At 32.3% G+C, this 16,198-nt stretch overlaps 1 protein-coding gene across 10 annotated transcripts; it reads left to right on the top strand.

Moving 5' to 3' along the window:
- The first annotated feature begins 1,585 nt into the window (after positions 1 to 1,585).
- LOC114186551 (mitochondrial intermediate peptidase, mitochondrial) lies at positions 1,586 to 15,803 on the top strand. 10 transcript variants are annotated; one of them, XM_028074505.1, is made up of 18 exons: positions 1,586 to 1,819; positions 2,139 to 2,347; positions 2,946 to 3,027; positions 3,577 to 3,629; positions 4,209 to 4,263; positions 5,348 to 5,486; positions 5,586 to 5,640; positions 5,934 to 6,156; positions 7,009 to 7,104; positions 8,886 to 9,005; positions 9,114 to 9,239; positions 9,331 to 9,486; positions 10,235 to 10,351; positions 12,426 to 12,551; positions 13,414 to 13,481; positions 14,376 to 14,511; positions 14,652 to 14,817; positions 15,177 to 15,803. In XM_028074505.1, exons 2-18 carry the CDS (start codon positions 2,169 to 2,171, stop codon positions 15,446 to 15,448), a joined length of 2,169 nt encoding a protein of 722 aa, XP_027930306.1. In that variant the 5' UTR covers positions 1,586 to 1,819; positions 2,139 to 2,168; the 3' UTR covers positions 15,449 to 15,803. The 10 variants fall into 10 exon arrangements, with proteins under 10 accessions (XP_027930306.1, XP_027930298.1, XP_027930290.1 ...); XM_028074497.1 differs by having other exon boundaries at positions 2,086 to 2,347; XM_028074489.1 differs by having other exon boundaries at positions 2,029 to 2,347.
- The last annotated feature ends 395 nt before the right edge of the window (positions 15,804 to 16,198 follow it).

Genomic DNA, 16,198 nt, shown 5'->3' with positions numbered 1-16,198 from the left:
ATAAGTGACAACAAATTAAGTATACAACAAATGAAAAAAAAAAAATATAAGACATTTGAGAATTAAACAATCTCTTAAAATGATATACTTTCAATCAAAACGAGAGAATAAATTAATATAGAAAAGTTAGAATCAATCCTATTGTATCTTCCTGTCCAGACTTTTTACTTCTTACCAGTATAAAAATATATATATATATATATATATATATATATATATATATTATTTTAATGATATTGATACTTACTAATAACTTATATATTAAGAATTAAGAATAAAGATGACAAATATACTTTGCTCAATGAGTATTATTTAAATTTGTTTCAATTCGAATATATATTAATAATATTTGATTTTTAAGTTAGATAAGAGGATTGAGATGAATATACATATTTGTCTCAGGTACTTTTCATATATGCCTCAATTTTATTTATCATTTTCTTTAATTTTTCTTATATTATATTTTAAGTTCAGTTTTATTGTCTTTTAGAATATATAAATCTCAATTTCATTTTATTGAATAAACTATTTATAAAACACTTGATTATTTTCATTTCTTTTTAATATTATATTTACTATTTATTTATTCTTTTACACTTAAATGTATAACTTTTAATCTCAAGTATTCATTTATTTAAATTTTGATACTGTACTATGAGATTTATGCTATTATAATTTTTGTATTGATATTACAAAGATATGTATCATTTTTATATTAAATCTTTGAGAGTACATGCTTGTTTGTAGTGTTTTATATTTTTATTTTTAAAATATTTAATTGATTTTTTAAATTACAAGAGAACAAATATAATTATAAATGCAAGTATATTTATTATTCTGAGAGAATAATTCCATATACCCTAAATATGAGTATATAAATGAACATTTTTATTTTATAAGAAAAATAAAAATACTCAATGGAACAAGTCTTACAAAAACTATAAAATTTGAATTATAAAATGAATGCACGTAAATGCACAAGTCTCGTAATATATCAAAATAAATGCTAAAATATTAAATACACAATAAATGTTAAATACACAATAAATAGAAGGATTATAGAACACTTGAATTAGTCCCTTAAATAATATAATTTCCATATTATAGAAAAGTTATATTCTATCATATGATATTCTTCTTTGCTTCTTACAAATATAAAACTAAATATATATTTTTTATTTTGAACATTTTTCAATCACCTCAAAATATTTATTGATGATTATCTTTCTAAGAAATTAAATTATATATTTTCAATAATTATCTCAACCATATTTTATTACTGACGTGTGCTCTTAGTCAAAGATTGAATTTTTATAGTACCTCACCTACAACCACATTGATTCATTTGTATTCTTTATATTTATAATTTATAATAATAAAAATTGTTGATTATACTATTTTCTCCCTTCAATTAACTTCTTTCTACATAATAATAAAAGATTTATTTTCTTACAAAAATATGAATAATAATATACACTTACCATTTTATTTATATTTATATAAATAAATATAAATAAATTGAACCTACAAATCTTGAAATACCAAAAGTTAACACAAATTGGCTATATCACACAACGGAGGGAGCCATTCATTTGGGAGGATGGGGATTGAGGGGGCCCACAGATATCACTATTATTTGTGTGTTGTATTCTATCGTCATCTCTTTCTTTCGATGTGGGGATTCAATCCTATGGTTCAAGGCTACAAATAAATAAATAGCAAGAAAATAAGAAAAGGGGTTTTGTTTTCATTTTGGTTTTTCTCTTCATCCATTTCTCACTCTCACACTTCTCTCTCGCTCGCACACACTCAGATTCAGGTTTCAACACTTCTTTTCTCTCTCCTTATGATTTTATGAACCATCGTCATGTGCACCACACCATTTCAATTTCCTTCACATTTGTCTCTCACACGTGTAATATTTTTTTACTTAAAAAATTTAATTAATAAAAGTCACGTCACTTTGTAAAAAAAGTTTGTCAAATTTTCTTTCTCAAATAATCATTTTGCTTATTTTTATTCTTTTAGTGTTTTTTTGTTTTGCATACTTTCGGTCCGGGTTCGGGTCGGATGTTTTGGGCTCAGTTGGTGGGTTACAGTCAGCATATTTAAGCATATTTAAGCATGTGCGTGCGCAGCGTTTTGAACGAGTTCAGTGAGCTAGCAGCATGAACGGTGCGATGTGGAGAGTGGTGAGCAGAGGTACTTCGTTGATTTTCCATTCGAAGAAACGGAGTGCTCTCTCCGTCCCTGTTCGTGCGTTTTCTGCTCCTACTGGTCTCTATGGCTTCCCTCATTTGAAGACCGCAAAAGGCTTTCAATCCTTCGTCGACGAAGCCATTCAAAGGTATATATCTCATCGAATCATATTCCTCGCTCAATTAATATTATTGCTACTGCTTAAACTGATACTAATGCAGGCATGCGTGTGTTTCAGCGTTTGTATTGTGCTAAGTTTGATATGTATTTTCTCTATGCACGAAAGTGTGTTAAATTGTTGGTAATTCATTGTACTAGCCAATTGTCGCACATGTACTTGATAAACGAGCATTTGTTTCATTATATAACCTACAAAATGTAAAATAGTCTACACTCAATTACTATTGCTACTGCTATAAATTTCAGATATTCTCATTTCGTTCTTTTGTATAAAAGAGTAATTGATGCTGTCCTGACTTTTAAAAATGACAAATGAATAGAAAAACAACCTTTCTTAGATTAGACCCGAGGGAGTTTATTAAAACAAATTCTCTCATTATGCATTGCCGTTTGTGAAATTGTTGATAATTGGCTGTAATGGTCAATTGTTGCACACATTTCTATTTGGTTGTAATGATAAATGCACATTTGTTTTGTTCGTTAGCAACCAAAGTGTCAAACAGTTGCACTTGCTACTAAATGGTGCCATGACCACATGGTTGATTTTTATTTTTGTGGATTGCTAGGTCTGGAGAACTCATCAGTTACATTTGTAGGAAACAGCCAGCTGCTGAAGTGATGCGAGCAATGGATGAGATTTCTGACACTGTAAGTTATTCTACTGAGAATAACTGACATGGTGGTTGATAAACTCCCACCAATTTGGAAGATTTGGAAGCTTGGTGCTGTGAATTGGATGCTTTCAAAATTTATATTGCCTTGTTTTAAAACTCAGGTGTAGATGATTAAGTGGTGTCATGGGAGATTTTACAACTCCTCCTTTGTTTGTTATTTTTTATTTTGTTTAGGGTATGTTAATATGCATGTTTTTTTTTCTTCATTTCTTGTGTTTCTTTTTGTTAGAATGATGCTATATAGTTATGTTTAAGTTATTGGTTATGGGTTTGTGCTTTTCTTTGTTGCATTTGTGGTTTTATACACACACATTCGTGCATGTATACGTGTGCTATTTTTATTATTTATCATGAATCTTAATATTCACAATATGGTTCAATTTGTGATTCAAAAACTAGGCTTTTCATTTCACACTTGGTATCCTGATTCAACTATCTTGAGAGAATAAGTACTTTGCTTGTTGTATTCACTTTTTTACTCTATCGAATACATGTATTGCAATTTGCATGTTTCATTTTCTAGGTATGCTCTGTTGTTGACTCTGCTGAATTGTGTAGGCATACCCACCCTGACAGGTTCTCTTCTTGTTGCCATTATTATTATTATTAGTAGTAGTAGTATTTTAGCTTTTTCCCTGACAGGATAGTGATGTTTAACATTTATAATTCGTTGTAAATAAGATATGTTTGTTGTTTAAATTATATTTTGGATTTACAATAAACAATTTAAACTCTGATATAAGAAGGTTATTTTTAACTATTGTCAGTTTCTTTAACAAATATTATTGGATTTAAAGACGGAGATAAAGGAAGATAGATTAAAAGAGACAAAAAGTAGAATTGACTATAAAAGGAGAATAGTTTAAGAAATAAACTTTTTGGTTAATGCACCTCTGAGAGAGAGAAGAGTATGTTGTGAAACTGTTATAGAAATGAGAGTCCTACACTAAAAGTTGTGAACTCTAACTAATAATGTAAGAGTAAATTGTTGTTACTATTGTTATTAGTGGTTGTAGTAACTGGCTTCTCTTTCTAATTCATGCACATTGTTGATTTTTCTATTGTAAATGATTGATGAAATCTTTGGACATCATATTTTGTAATGCTTCTGTCATGATTGAAGTTATGTTTCTGTTTTTTTTTTTGGTAAATCAGAGAGTTTGTTGAGGAGGCCAGCAAGGCATCGATGAGAATTAATGAATATCTACATGTGAGGTGACCGGTGATGCTCACTGTTTGTTTTCCTTATGTTTATTGTTAATTAACGTAACAAAAGTGTAGCCTAAGAAAAATGAAAAATTATGTACTGTTGTTGTTCCGTTGCTTAAAGTGTTCAAAGTTTGAGTGTGTGTGCATGGGCATAGCATGTACTTTTGTTATATGTTCCTTCCATGTTCAGGAACTCACTCTCTACTATTAGTTAAAATTTACTCAAAACTGTAGATCCTTAGTGAACCTAGTCAGATGACAGGAGTGGACTCGCAAAATTTTGTGATTTCTAGTGAATTTCAATCAATGGGATTGTGTTCTAAAGGATATGTTAGAAAGTGTATTACTATCTTTTCCCTGTAAGATATTTTCTGTATATTTGGCAGAACGGTAAAGAGACACTTCTTGAACTTTTTGTAGTCCCACAATTTTGAAGGCAAAGATCACGTTTTAATTATTTTATGTTGTTGACGTTAAGTAGCAGTATTGAGGAAATAGAATAACAGTACGGGGAAACTATGACATTGCTTTTTAATTTATCTATCATTGTCCAAATTTATATTGTTGTGGACAACAAATTTGATTTAATTGCGGAAGGAAATGTGATCTCTATGGCATTTGGTTAGGTTGTTGGATGGATTATTATCTGAATTGAAGTGGATGAAATGCTTATTTTCTGTGAAGTCTATATGTAAGCAACAGAATGGCATTAAGGACAAAATTATAGTTGGTTTGGTTGGAATGCTGAAGTAAGACAGATTAGTTATGTCTGATCTTAAAGCCTGAAGAAGCACTTTAAATTGAAGACGAGTGCATATATATCTTTAATCATGACAGAAATAAGTGTAGAGTTCAGAGTTAGTTAGCAACCAATTCGACATCACACGACCCACTAAACCAAGAAGTATAGTATATGATTAAACTTGCTAATCAATCATGATTTGAGAAAAAAATCATGTGGGAAACTTAACCTTTGAAGATCTGGTCTTCACTGTAGTTCTAGAAGTAAGATGCAGACATTATATACTTACACAGAGCTTTAACTCCAACACCTGTGCTCATTATTTTCTCCTTTTGCTATGCAGTATCTGAACACAAATCATGATCTATATGACGCAATTAAGAAAGCCGAGCAAGAATGTCATATGCTTTCTGAGGAAGCTAAGAGGGGAGTTAGAAACTTACGTGTTGACTTTGAAAGGGGTGGAATTAATCTCTGCTCTGGTAATTATTTTACTCTTTATTTCATCTTTTACTCACAATAAAGATGTAGGGAACTTTTTATTTCTAAATTGTTTCTTATGTTATGTGCTTTCTTTGCAGGGAAATTAGATCGAGTGAACACGCTAAATATTGAAATTTCTCAGCTATGCCGAGAGTATGTTTTAACTGATATTGATGCATTGGTTGCAGTGACAATTCTGTTGCTTGTTATGAAAACTGAATAATTTTCTTTTATGTGAAAGCAGTCTGTTCCCTGAACATAAGTTTATTTTTCTACTGTCTTTTCCCCTTATTTTTTGTTTATTTTGGTAAACTGGTGCCATGATGTCAGAATCCATAAATTTATGCTCTAATTAATATTCTCCTCAACGGTGATCTGTTGTATGTTTGAATTAGGCTTACTAATTTTTTGATCTTGATCGGTTTACAATTTATTGCTCTGGTTAGGTACAACGAGAATATTGTCATGGACCCAGGAACTGTTGATATATATCCTTCTTCTCGCATCCCCAGGAATTTGCATTATCTTGTAAAGCCTATACATCGGTCAGTATCATTAATAACCAAGGATTTATCAGGGTCCAGGAGCACCCTTAAAGAGAAAGGATTTCGGATTACAACGGACCCACAAACTCTTTCTTCTGTACTACAATTTTCATCTGATGATGAGGTAGTTTCTATTCGGTGATTTTTAAGTTTAACTTAGTATATTGATAATAGATAGTTGTAAGGATTACTCACGAGTCCTATTAAGGACTGTCCAGTAACTTCATGTGAACAAAAAACATTTGTAATCACATCTCATCTTCTAAGCAATCTAGTATTAATACTCTAGTGTACTCACGATCTGCTGGTATTCTCAAATGATCCATGAGGGACTGAACTTGTCTTTTCCCCACCCTCAAATGGGTATAAAACTCAATTGCACAGATAAAATGCTGCAAAACTTAAAGGGTCTGAACCTTTTAATGCCCAAAGTCTCTAGTTTCCTCTCAATTGTGATGATGATGTCTCTCTTAACCTATGTTTTAAAAATGGACTAGATTGGCCAAATAAATAAAAAAAATCAGTGGACTGGTCATGTTCAATCCATTTGAACCTCAGAAATTACCTGTCAAAAGCTGGCAAATCTAGTCAAAAATCCAAGTCGTTAAAAAGTATTTTATTTTAATAATCTCAGAACTTACAAAACGTGATAGTTGAATTGACTTAACATTATTGCATTTTCACACATTTGAGGCCTTAACTAGTGTGAAACCTTGAGACTTGGAATGCTTATTATGGAGTTATGTATTTTTGTTCCCACATTATATATTTTGTAAAACCATTATATTATTTCTGGCAGTTTGACCATTGAACCTTGAAGTAGTACTTTAACCTGTTCAATGATAAATTCAATTTAAAAATATTGTTCTCAACTTCCCCTCTTATTTATAGGCAACTTACTTTATTTCTTCAACCTAACTAGCTTAATACGGTAATTAACTAATGGACATCTGTCAATTTATCTCTGTATTTTCAGGTTAGGAAAATGGTATATATACGAGGAAATTCTGTTCCACATGCAAATGTTGATGTCCTTAAAAGGCTTATATCTGCACGACATGAGCTAGCTCAGGTCTGTATCGTCATGAGGCATACCGACTCAGTTTAAGCAGTTTGATTTGTGCCATGACATAAGTGTTCTCTCTCTTATTCTATGTTACTGTTTGATGCAACATGTTTTCTGGATCCCCATCAGCATTTGTATGCTTGTGTAAATATTTGATACTTCTGTTACTTTCTGTTTTTGGGTAGAGATGAATTTTATTTAGGAAAAAGAGAAAAGTTTGTAGAAAGAGAATATAAATAATACTCTCAAGAAAAAGAAGACAAATTAGGAAACTATAACGTAAGAGATTGGAATTTGGAATTCGTAACATTGTAACTGGGCATGCATATCTCTTTGTGCTTGAGTGAAACAAAAAAACTGTTCTGAATACACCAGGAGCTGAACACCAAATAGTGGCCAAAAAAGTAATCCTCTGGTAGATAAAGTTTATAGTTGAAGAAATGTACTTCAAAATTCCTGCCTTTCTCTTCGGTAATATTCACCTAAAATTTGCAAAGACAGAACATTGCAAGAAAAGTTTCACCTCTTTCAGCAAACCAGAGCCTCTGACATTAGGAGAAACTGATCCCGCAACTTATTAGGACAAATCTAATATTCTCCAAAAGTCCCAAGCAGCTTATTACAAAGAAAAGGAGACGCTGGACAGCCCGAAATGAGTAACCCCATTTCTTAAGTAGAACTAAGGATAATGGTTGTGTTAGGAGACAAAACAGGGTGAGGTCTTTGCATATGTAACATGTCATCAGTTCAAAGTATTTGACTTCCTGTGATTCATGGGATTTTTAGATGGATTTGATGTCACCACTAGATTTGTCATCTCAAATGAATAATTGGCTGACGTGTTCATGAAGTTTCTTAGAGGACCGATAATTGATCATATTTGTAATAAGCTAGGCACGTACAACCTATATGCTCTAGCTTGAGGTGTGTTATGATTATAGAAATAAGGACTTAATCCTATATAATAAGGAATATAGTTATAATTATAGAAATAAGGAGTTGATCCTATATAATCACGAATATCTAGATTATATATGTATTATTAGGAACATTTTTTTTTATTCTCATATCATGTCTTTGTTATTAGAGGATATTAAGTTTTCACTATTTATTGTATGATTCCTTTTTCTCAATATAAATAGAGCACCTGTCCTGATTCAGAAACACACGGTTTCACCTCAGTGTTTCTCTCTTTTCTAGATTTGAACAGTTCAAAAAGGCTATCTCTAATAGGATAGTGGGTTATGAGCTGAAAGTTGGATTTACAAGTAAATACACCCGAGGAGACAAGCATCCGCATTCTTTTATAAATATCAGAAGCCAAATGAACAGATTACAGTAAAAACGAACAAGACTTTTGCCCACTGCTAAAAGAATGTGATATTTCTGTTTTATGAATTATACTTGGAAAAAGGACATTAAGAGCTGAATATTACTTTCTGATAATGAGTGCATGGTGGATACAATTATATTTGGTTGCAAGTCGTATTATTTAAATGCTATATGTCATAATTATTTTTTAAATCGAAAAGTAATTTATAGGGTAATAAATCTGCACGAATAGAAACTGAAACAATGAAATCAGGGAAAGATTATGGTATGCTCCAACAATTGAGCAAGGTTTGAATTCTCTTAGGTCAAAATTTTATTTTTCAACAAAAAACTGTAGGATGTTTATTTTTATTTACTTTGCTTGATGATTTTTGTAGGTATTTAATGACAGCTATTTTTTTTTCTATTTTGATTTTGTAACATAAATGATTTTTCTGTGTCATCATTTGATGCAGATAATGGGGTGTAGTTCTTATGCTGAATTTTCTATTAAGCCTAACATGGCTTTATCACCAAAAGTTGTAATGTCATTTTTACTCGAAATGAGCAAGATGGTCAAGCCTAAGACTAGAGAGGTATAGATTCCGTCAAGGTATACGTTCTTGGGCATGAGGGTGTAATAGCTAAAGTTGCTTGTGCCTGTAACTGAGAATTATTCTCTTTTACTTATCTTATGATCTTAGGAGCATAAGTTACTCACGAAATTCAAGAGAGAAAAATGTGGTCAAAGTGATGGAGATTTAAGGCCATGGGATGAGACCTATTACATGACAATGATGAAGTCCTCTGCTTATAAATTGGATGCTTCGGTAATTAAAGTGTGACATGTTTTGTTTATAATCAATACTTCTAGTATCCATGTTCGTATTTTTCATATAAATCCAAAAATCATGTATGCAGGTTGTAGGTTCATATTTTTCTCTCTCGAACTGTATTGAGGGTTTGAAGGTGCTGGTGCAGTCATTGTTTGGTGCAACCTTTCATAGCATCCCTCTAGCACCTGATGAATCTTGGGATTCCCATGTGCTTAAACTATCTCTTCATCATCCCGAAGAGGTATTTGGTGGAAGAAATTTTTAAGTCATACGTCATATTGCTGTAGTTTTAACTTTATGTTAATTTGTACTGTCAAATATTTGTCTATAAGGACTCTTAAAAATCAAGGGTTGGTCGGTTATCACATTCTGTACCTTTGTTTGAAAAAAGAATGTCAGCCCTCCGACCAATGCCATTACCTTCTTTTTGCTTATACTAAATGGGAGAGTGTATCTCATGTTTAAATGCACAGTCAGACAACTGACAATAGCAATTGTGTTATCAGGTATGTTACTACAAACATAGGATCATCTACCTAGCTTCCATTTTTCAACTGAAAATATAAAATGAGAAATCTATTTCAATTAATTTAGCAAAAGGACTTTCACAGATTACAGAAACACTCTCTCATTCTTCTTACACTTTCCATCATTTTCTTTTATTTCTTCTCTCTTACTCAAAACACAATTTTGTCACACTATAAAGTAAATTGATGATTGGCCTTACTGTGGTGGGATTATATGATTCTGCACCAAACTATAGTTGTTGGGAGGAGTGGTAATTTATTAAACCACTGCTCAAAGTACACAATCTCATTTTTTATGTACTTTCACCCATTCTCTCTTTGAGCTCCTCTAGTTGTCTTGCTTTCCTAATTAAGTATTTCTGCTGTCCTAATATTTTTTTTATTCTACCAATATCTTATACTTTTTTGGGCCTTACTAAATTTATGTATTACCAAAGACACTGATATTCAAACTCATTTCAGGGTGACTTGGGATATTTGTACCTCGATTTATACTCAAGAAAGGGAAAGTATCCTGGTTGTGCTCACTTTGCAATAAAAGGGGGTCGCAGAATTTCTCAGACAGAATACCAGCTTCCAGTATGTGAAAATTTGCTTATGCCCGGTTTCTTACTCAGATTGAGGCATCTAACTATAAATATAATTTTCTCTTTTTGTCATACGTGTAGTTCCTTCTATGTGAGTTTTCTATTCCATTTTTAATGTGGTCTGATATTAGTGAAAAGAGAAGAGATGTGTCATGTTCTGGTGGAAAAACGTGATGCTTGGTGATGTGATGTGAGACTAAGGGAACACTTTCACCAATTAACTGGAACTGTTCAACACCTAGCACTTTATTATCCCTATATTTGTGCTACATGATAGAAATTAATCAAGTTTTGCAAAGTCTTTGCATACAAAGTAATGCCCCACCGATGTCAAATTAGTATCAAAGCTGGTTAGATCCAACATTGCTATTGTGAACTTGAGATAAAGATGTGTAGATATAAGAAAATGAAAAAAAAAATATTGTGTATGTGAGAGTATATATATTAAGAGAGTGAGCTAGATAGAAAACTTGATTATAATGATTTGGAGTTGTTGATGACTAACCATTTAAAAGAGCTCACGATATTTGGAGCTTCATTGGCCCGGCTTACTTGACAGAACTAATGAATAAAATCAAAGGAATGACCTGTTTGCACTGTCAGAACAAGAAGTGTTGCTCATTGGATATTGCAAAAATTCAAAGGCATACAAACTACACAATCTAAAAACAAAGAAAGTGATAATCAGTCGATATGTGACATTTGACAAGAAGGAATATGGGATTATAGCAACTAAGTAAAGCTCATGCTCAAAGAAGCATGGAACACAAGAGAATATCTTTAAGGCTTTTATTCAATAAGTGATTGTTGTCATTATAGAAGGCATGACAATGTCTTTATATAGGCTCCAAAAAAGTACATTAAATAACAATAATAAATAAAGAAAATATCACTGCCTCTTATGTGGAGAGGAAACCACAAATAGTCGAGAAAGATAAGGTGATTTGGTATATGTAAAGATTTTGCGAAACTTGTTTAGTTTCTATCATTACTTCATGAAGACAAAAGTACCCTTTACTTGGGATGCATAAGTTGATTAATTATGTATCCCATTGCCAATATGAATTTACCTAATACTACATTCTTGAATGCTCCTATCAAACCTGTCAACAAAAACAAAGAAAACGGGTTAGATAAAAATCAATTCAACCGGAAAACTTAGGCAGTAGTTGTTTTCCTGAATTACAAAACATGAACAATCTCCAAGGACTGTTGCTCTGAATGAACATTTATCCCATTCTATGAGAAACAATAGGAATTTATGAAACATAGGAAACATTAGGATGTTTTATAATGTTTTAGGTTATAGTTCAATTCTTTTTAGTTCTTGAGACAAATTGTTTTTTGCTATATGACCAAATATCAACATGCCAGGTGAAAAACAACTCATGCAATTCATAGAAAACTCTCCTTTTTAGTTTATTAAATTTTCATCTCAAGTGCATATTTATTTGTAGAAATGATGGTGAAAACAAATGTAAGCTTTTGTTACCAATAAACTCAAGTTTAAGTGAACATAAATGCCATTCTTTATTGGCATCATATTCATTTTTTACCTATTGTGTGGTAAGTAATTGAATCTCCGTTTTAGCACTTCTTGCCTATCTATGCACCATAAACTTTTATTTACCAAATATGTGATGTGTTTATAACATTTTCAAACTGTACTTTTTTGGAGTTGAACGTAACATTTACTTTTGAACTTCAAGAAAAAGCTACCATATTTGTTATCTCGTCACTTAGCATCACTGAACTGTTTAAGGGTACTTAGGCAGTAAATTTAAGAATGAACTGTATAGGTTTTCCTAGACCTGTGTTATTGTTCAATGAGTTTTTCCAGAAAGACATTTTCCTCTTTTAGACAAATATAAATGTGCAATGCTCATTTTAAACATATTTGTCTAAGTCACTGTGTTCAATCAGTTTTTTCATAATGACATTTTCCTTTTTTTTTTGACAAATATCAATGCACAATGGTCATTTTAAACACATTTTTATTGTGTTCACCATAGAGGAGGCAGACTTCTTATTCTTCTTATTTATGCTCGATTCTGATGATTTTGCAGATTGTAGCTCTTGTTTGTAACTTTTCGGGATCTCAAAATCCGTCAGCTGTAAGGCTCAGTCATTGGGAAGTAGAAACTCTATTTCATGAGTTTGGACATGCTCTTCATTCTTTGCTTTCAAGAACGGTATCCTCTTGAACTTATGAAGAAATAGTAGCATTACAAAATAAGGACAAAGCTGTTTGACGTGTTAGAATCAAAGATAAACATTTGTGCAAGTTGGATTCACCATACAAATCAATTGTTAATAATATAAATATATTATCAGTTTTCAAGGTTAACTACTTTTACTTTTGTGATATCTCTACGATAACTGTGTTATAATTAAGCTGTAAGGATGTCCAATCCCTTGAGCATGTGATAATGTTGTAAAACCAATGCCCTAATTTTAGGGATTTATTAATAACCTGTTTACAAACTTATACAAGTTATTACCTACCTGGTTACTATTATAAATAACTACAATATATGAGAAATTTCATCTTATCGTGTAAATAACAGAAAAATACATAATAAATAAGATCTACCCTGCCCTTGTTCATTTAATGATAATGTCTTCTCTTTTACTCTTCATTCACGAGTTCGCATATTGCACTAATAGGCAGTTGTAACTGACATTCGGCCTTGATGATTGTCTGATGTAACGTTACAGGGATTCATCATCTTTATATCATTTCATTTCAGTTAGATCAATAATATAAGAATATTTTTCTCCCTCTCAAAATTTGATAGTAATATTTATAGAAGTCAAATTTCTTCCTCACCATATATTTTGAAGGCACCAGTATGAACATGGTTTTAACAAATTGAGTTAATCTTTACTAACGTAACATTTGTTTTAAAATCATTTTGAAGTTCGAATTATTTGGACTCTCTTACTATATTCTTTACTGAACTAAAATACCTTTGCAAACATTTTTTCATAATCTTCGAAAAGTAGTTACTGCTGTCATTTTTGTAATGAGATGATCCCATGTTCTCATTGTAGGACTACCAGCACTTTTCAGGCACCAGAGCGGTTCTGGATTTTGCTGAAATACCATCCAACCTGTTTGAGTGAGTAGAATGCATCAAGAATTATATTCTTTAAGTCTTAACCCTGAAATCAGGGTGGTAATAAAATATAAAAGTTTTGGATGAATTGTTTAATTGAATGATACTCGCTGTGCAAGTGCCTAATTTTCTATGGTGTATGTACTTTGGTTTGATTTTGCAGAATTAAGCTAATATAATCTCAGTCTTGTAAAGCTGTGTTACATTGGTATCTTGAACTTTTTAATGAAACCCTGATTTAGTCCTTTGCATTCACCATCATCTTCAAGTGAGTCCCTGAAATTTCAACTTTCAAAGTTTAACCATGACATTCCGAGATTCTTCGATCTTCAATTGGGATCTGCAATTGGAATGTCAACATCCACCAGTACAAGATGAGAAAGATGTCTTATAGAAAGGTCATGTTAGTGTGATCAATCAATTTGTCATGCAGTCTTAGAAACCAAACAAAACTATTAATTTGTAAAAATTTTAAAAAATGAATATTTTCTTTATACAAGCAAAGATTTCTTATACTATGGAGACAGGTATTCTTGATGTTCTCTCCAAGGTCTCTTGTCATCTCCCTAGTGAGTGATTCTTCCTTGATAATTGTTGTTTACTTCTTGGAGTCTTTCCTTTGTTCGTTCTTTAGATCTGGTTCTGGTATCGACTCTCTCTTCAAGCTCTTGAGTGATCTCCTCTTCATCCATGTCCTCATCAGCTCCCCATTGCTAGACTTCAAGAATGTATTGGCAAGTTGGGAATGATTGATATACATTTACTAACATGAAGGGAATGTTGTAATATTGCAGATATTTGGGGTATCATCATTTGATAATTTAGAAGGGCGAGAGTTGCTTCTGAATAAATTTGGTTACACCTAACTGCTGATATAAGTATTACTTTTCATGACAGATACTATGCATGGGATTATCGAGTTTTGAGAAAATTTGCTAGACACTATTCAACTGGCGAAGAAATTCCTCAGAAGTTGGTTGAGTCAATGCAGGGTGCCAGAGATATGTTTGCTGCAACTGAACTGCAGCGTCAGGTTTTTTATATTTTCCTTTTCTTTTCATGCCTGTGTAGAGGACGCATTGGTTGTGAGTGCATAAGCATAACTTGATTTTTCTGACTATGAAGGATAAATAGTTTACATTGTTTAACACTTTAATTGTCTTATTTTGTCAGATCTTCTATGCTCTTGTTGACCAGACACTTTTTGGAGAGCAGCCACTCCCTCATGGTGACATTAGTTCTGTTGTCGCCGAACTGAAAAGAGAGCACACCAATTATGGACATGTGGAAGGCACACATTGGGAGACCCGATTCAGTCATCTTCTTAATTATGGTGCAGGTGTGTCCAAAGTCTTAATTTTGTTAAAATTCCTTGTATTAGCGATGTTTAGCATACTAAAATCTCAATAAACAGTCGTGTGAGAATGACAGAACTCATTAGTTTTGAATTAGAAGGTGCCTGATTTCCTTTGGGTGAATTGTGTTCATTGTCGCACTTCGTGTATAGGCTGCATATTTTGAATTTGAATTTTGAATAATGATCCAATGTTATTTGTTTTAAATAACCTGACACTTATGATGGTAGAAGTTACATTTATCCAATGGATGCCACCAAAAAGTGTTTGACTTCAACTTGAATTTCTCCATTTATTGACGTTTTGAAGTTTCGGTCGATACTTTAATATATTTATTGTGCAGGTTATTATAGCTATTTGTATGCTAAGTGTTTTGCTGCAACCATATGGAAGAAACTGTGCGAGGAAGATCCACTTTCATCAACTACAGGATTGGCTTTAAGAACAAAATTCTTACAGCATGGAGGAGCCAGAGAACCAGATGCATTGTTAAATGATCTACTGGGAGATGGAATATACAGGTATCAAGATGGAGGGATAATGCCTGATATTTCATGTCTTTGTGATGAAATGAAGCTGGTTGAGGAATATCCTAGGCAGGTCCATTTGTTGTGATTTTTAGGAAATAGGACTGAATCAACTAGCTACCACTCAAACAGTTGTACCATTCAAACTATCGTGTCAAAATTTGTTTTGGGGTCTTAAAATTTTTGCTCACACGACCCTATCATATGAAAAAAACGAGAGGATCCAATTTTGACTTAAGGCACAATTTCAAGTGTCACTTACATATGCACTCACATATAAAGAATTGAAGTGAAGAAACAATTCTACACGGCACATCTAAGCCTGACAAATATCCTAATATTGCATTGATGAACTTGTTTGGTATGGTATTATAGAACGTTGTAATCGGTGGCAGCATAGTATTCTAAATTTTATTAAATAATAGGTGTTCTTTATTTTCTTATGAGTTTGCTTCTGGAGTACCTTTTGGTTTAGTCTTTCTACACCTTTCTATTTCTTTTTCTTTTTTTATGCTATTTGGAGATAATGCAAATCGGAGATGACAAAGGATATCAACCTTGTCGGAATCATATGTTATATAGTGTTATGAATGGCGCGGGTAATGAGCAGATGAAGGACATGGGACCCATGGGACACATGGCAAAGTGGGAGGAAAACAAAGGCAAACGAAAAAGTGGAAGGAAATGAATAATCAATTCTGCACTGAAGGATTTCGTGTGGAGTACGACGTGATTATAAAAACAACTTTTGCTATAGGAGAAAGGGAGGATGTGAATTGTCTTTTTCTCTCTCTTGGCCCTTTGGGATATTTTTCTGTCATTTCTGTTATTTTTCTTC

Source organism: Vigna unguiculata, chromosome 1 (assembly GCF_004118075.2).
Source record: "Vigna unguiculata cultivar IT97K-499-35 chromosome 1, ASM411807v1, whole genome shotgun sequence".
NCBI classification, from domain to species: Eukaryota; Viridiplantae; Streptophyta; class Magnoliopsida; order Fabales; family Fabaceae; genus Vigna; species Vigna unguiculata.
The sequence above is the reverse complement of the archived record's forward strand: the minus strand, read 5'-3'. Positions and strand labels throughout refer to the sequence as shown.

Excerpts from the sequence above, each read along its gene's own strand:
- LOC114186551 (XM_028074505.1), top strand. The coding sequence starts at position 2,169 with ATGAACGGTGCGATGTGGAGAGTGGTGAGCAGAGGTACTTCGTTGATT. Across the intron at positions 4,264-5,347 it reads GAATTAATGAATATCTACAT|TATCTGAACACAAATCATGA; the intron begins GTGAGGTGACCG and ends TTTGCTATGCAG. Across the intron at positions 5,487-5,585 it reads TGGAATTAATCTCTGCTCTG|GGAAATTAGATCGAGTGAAC; the intron begins GTAATTATTTTA and ends CTTTCTTTGCAG.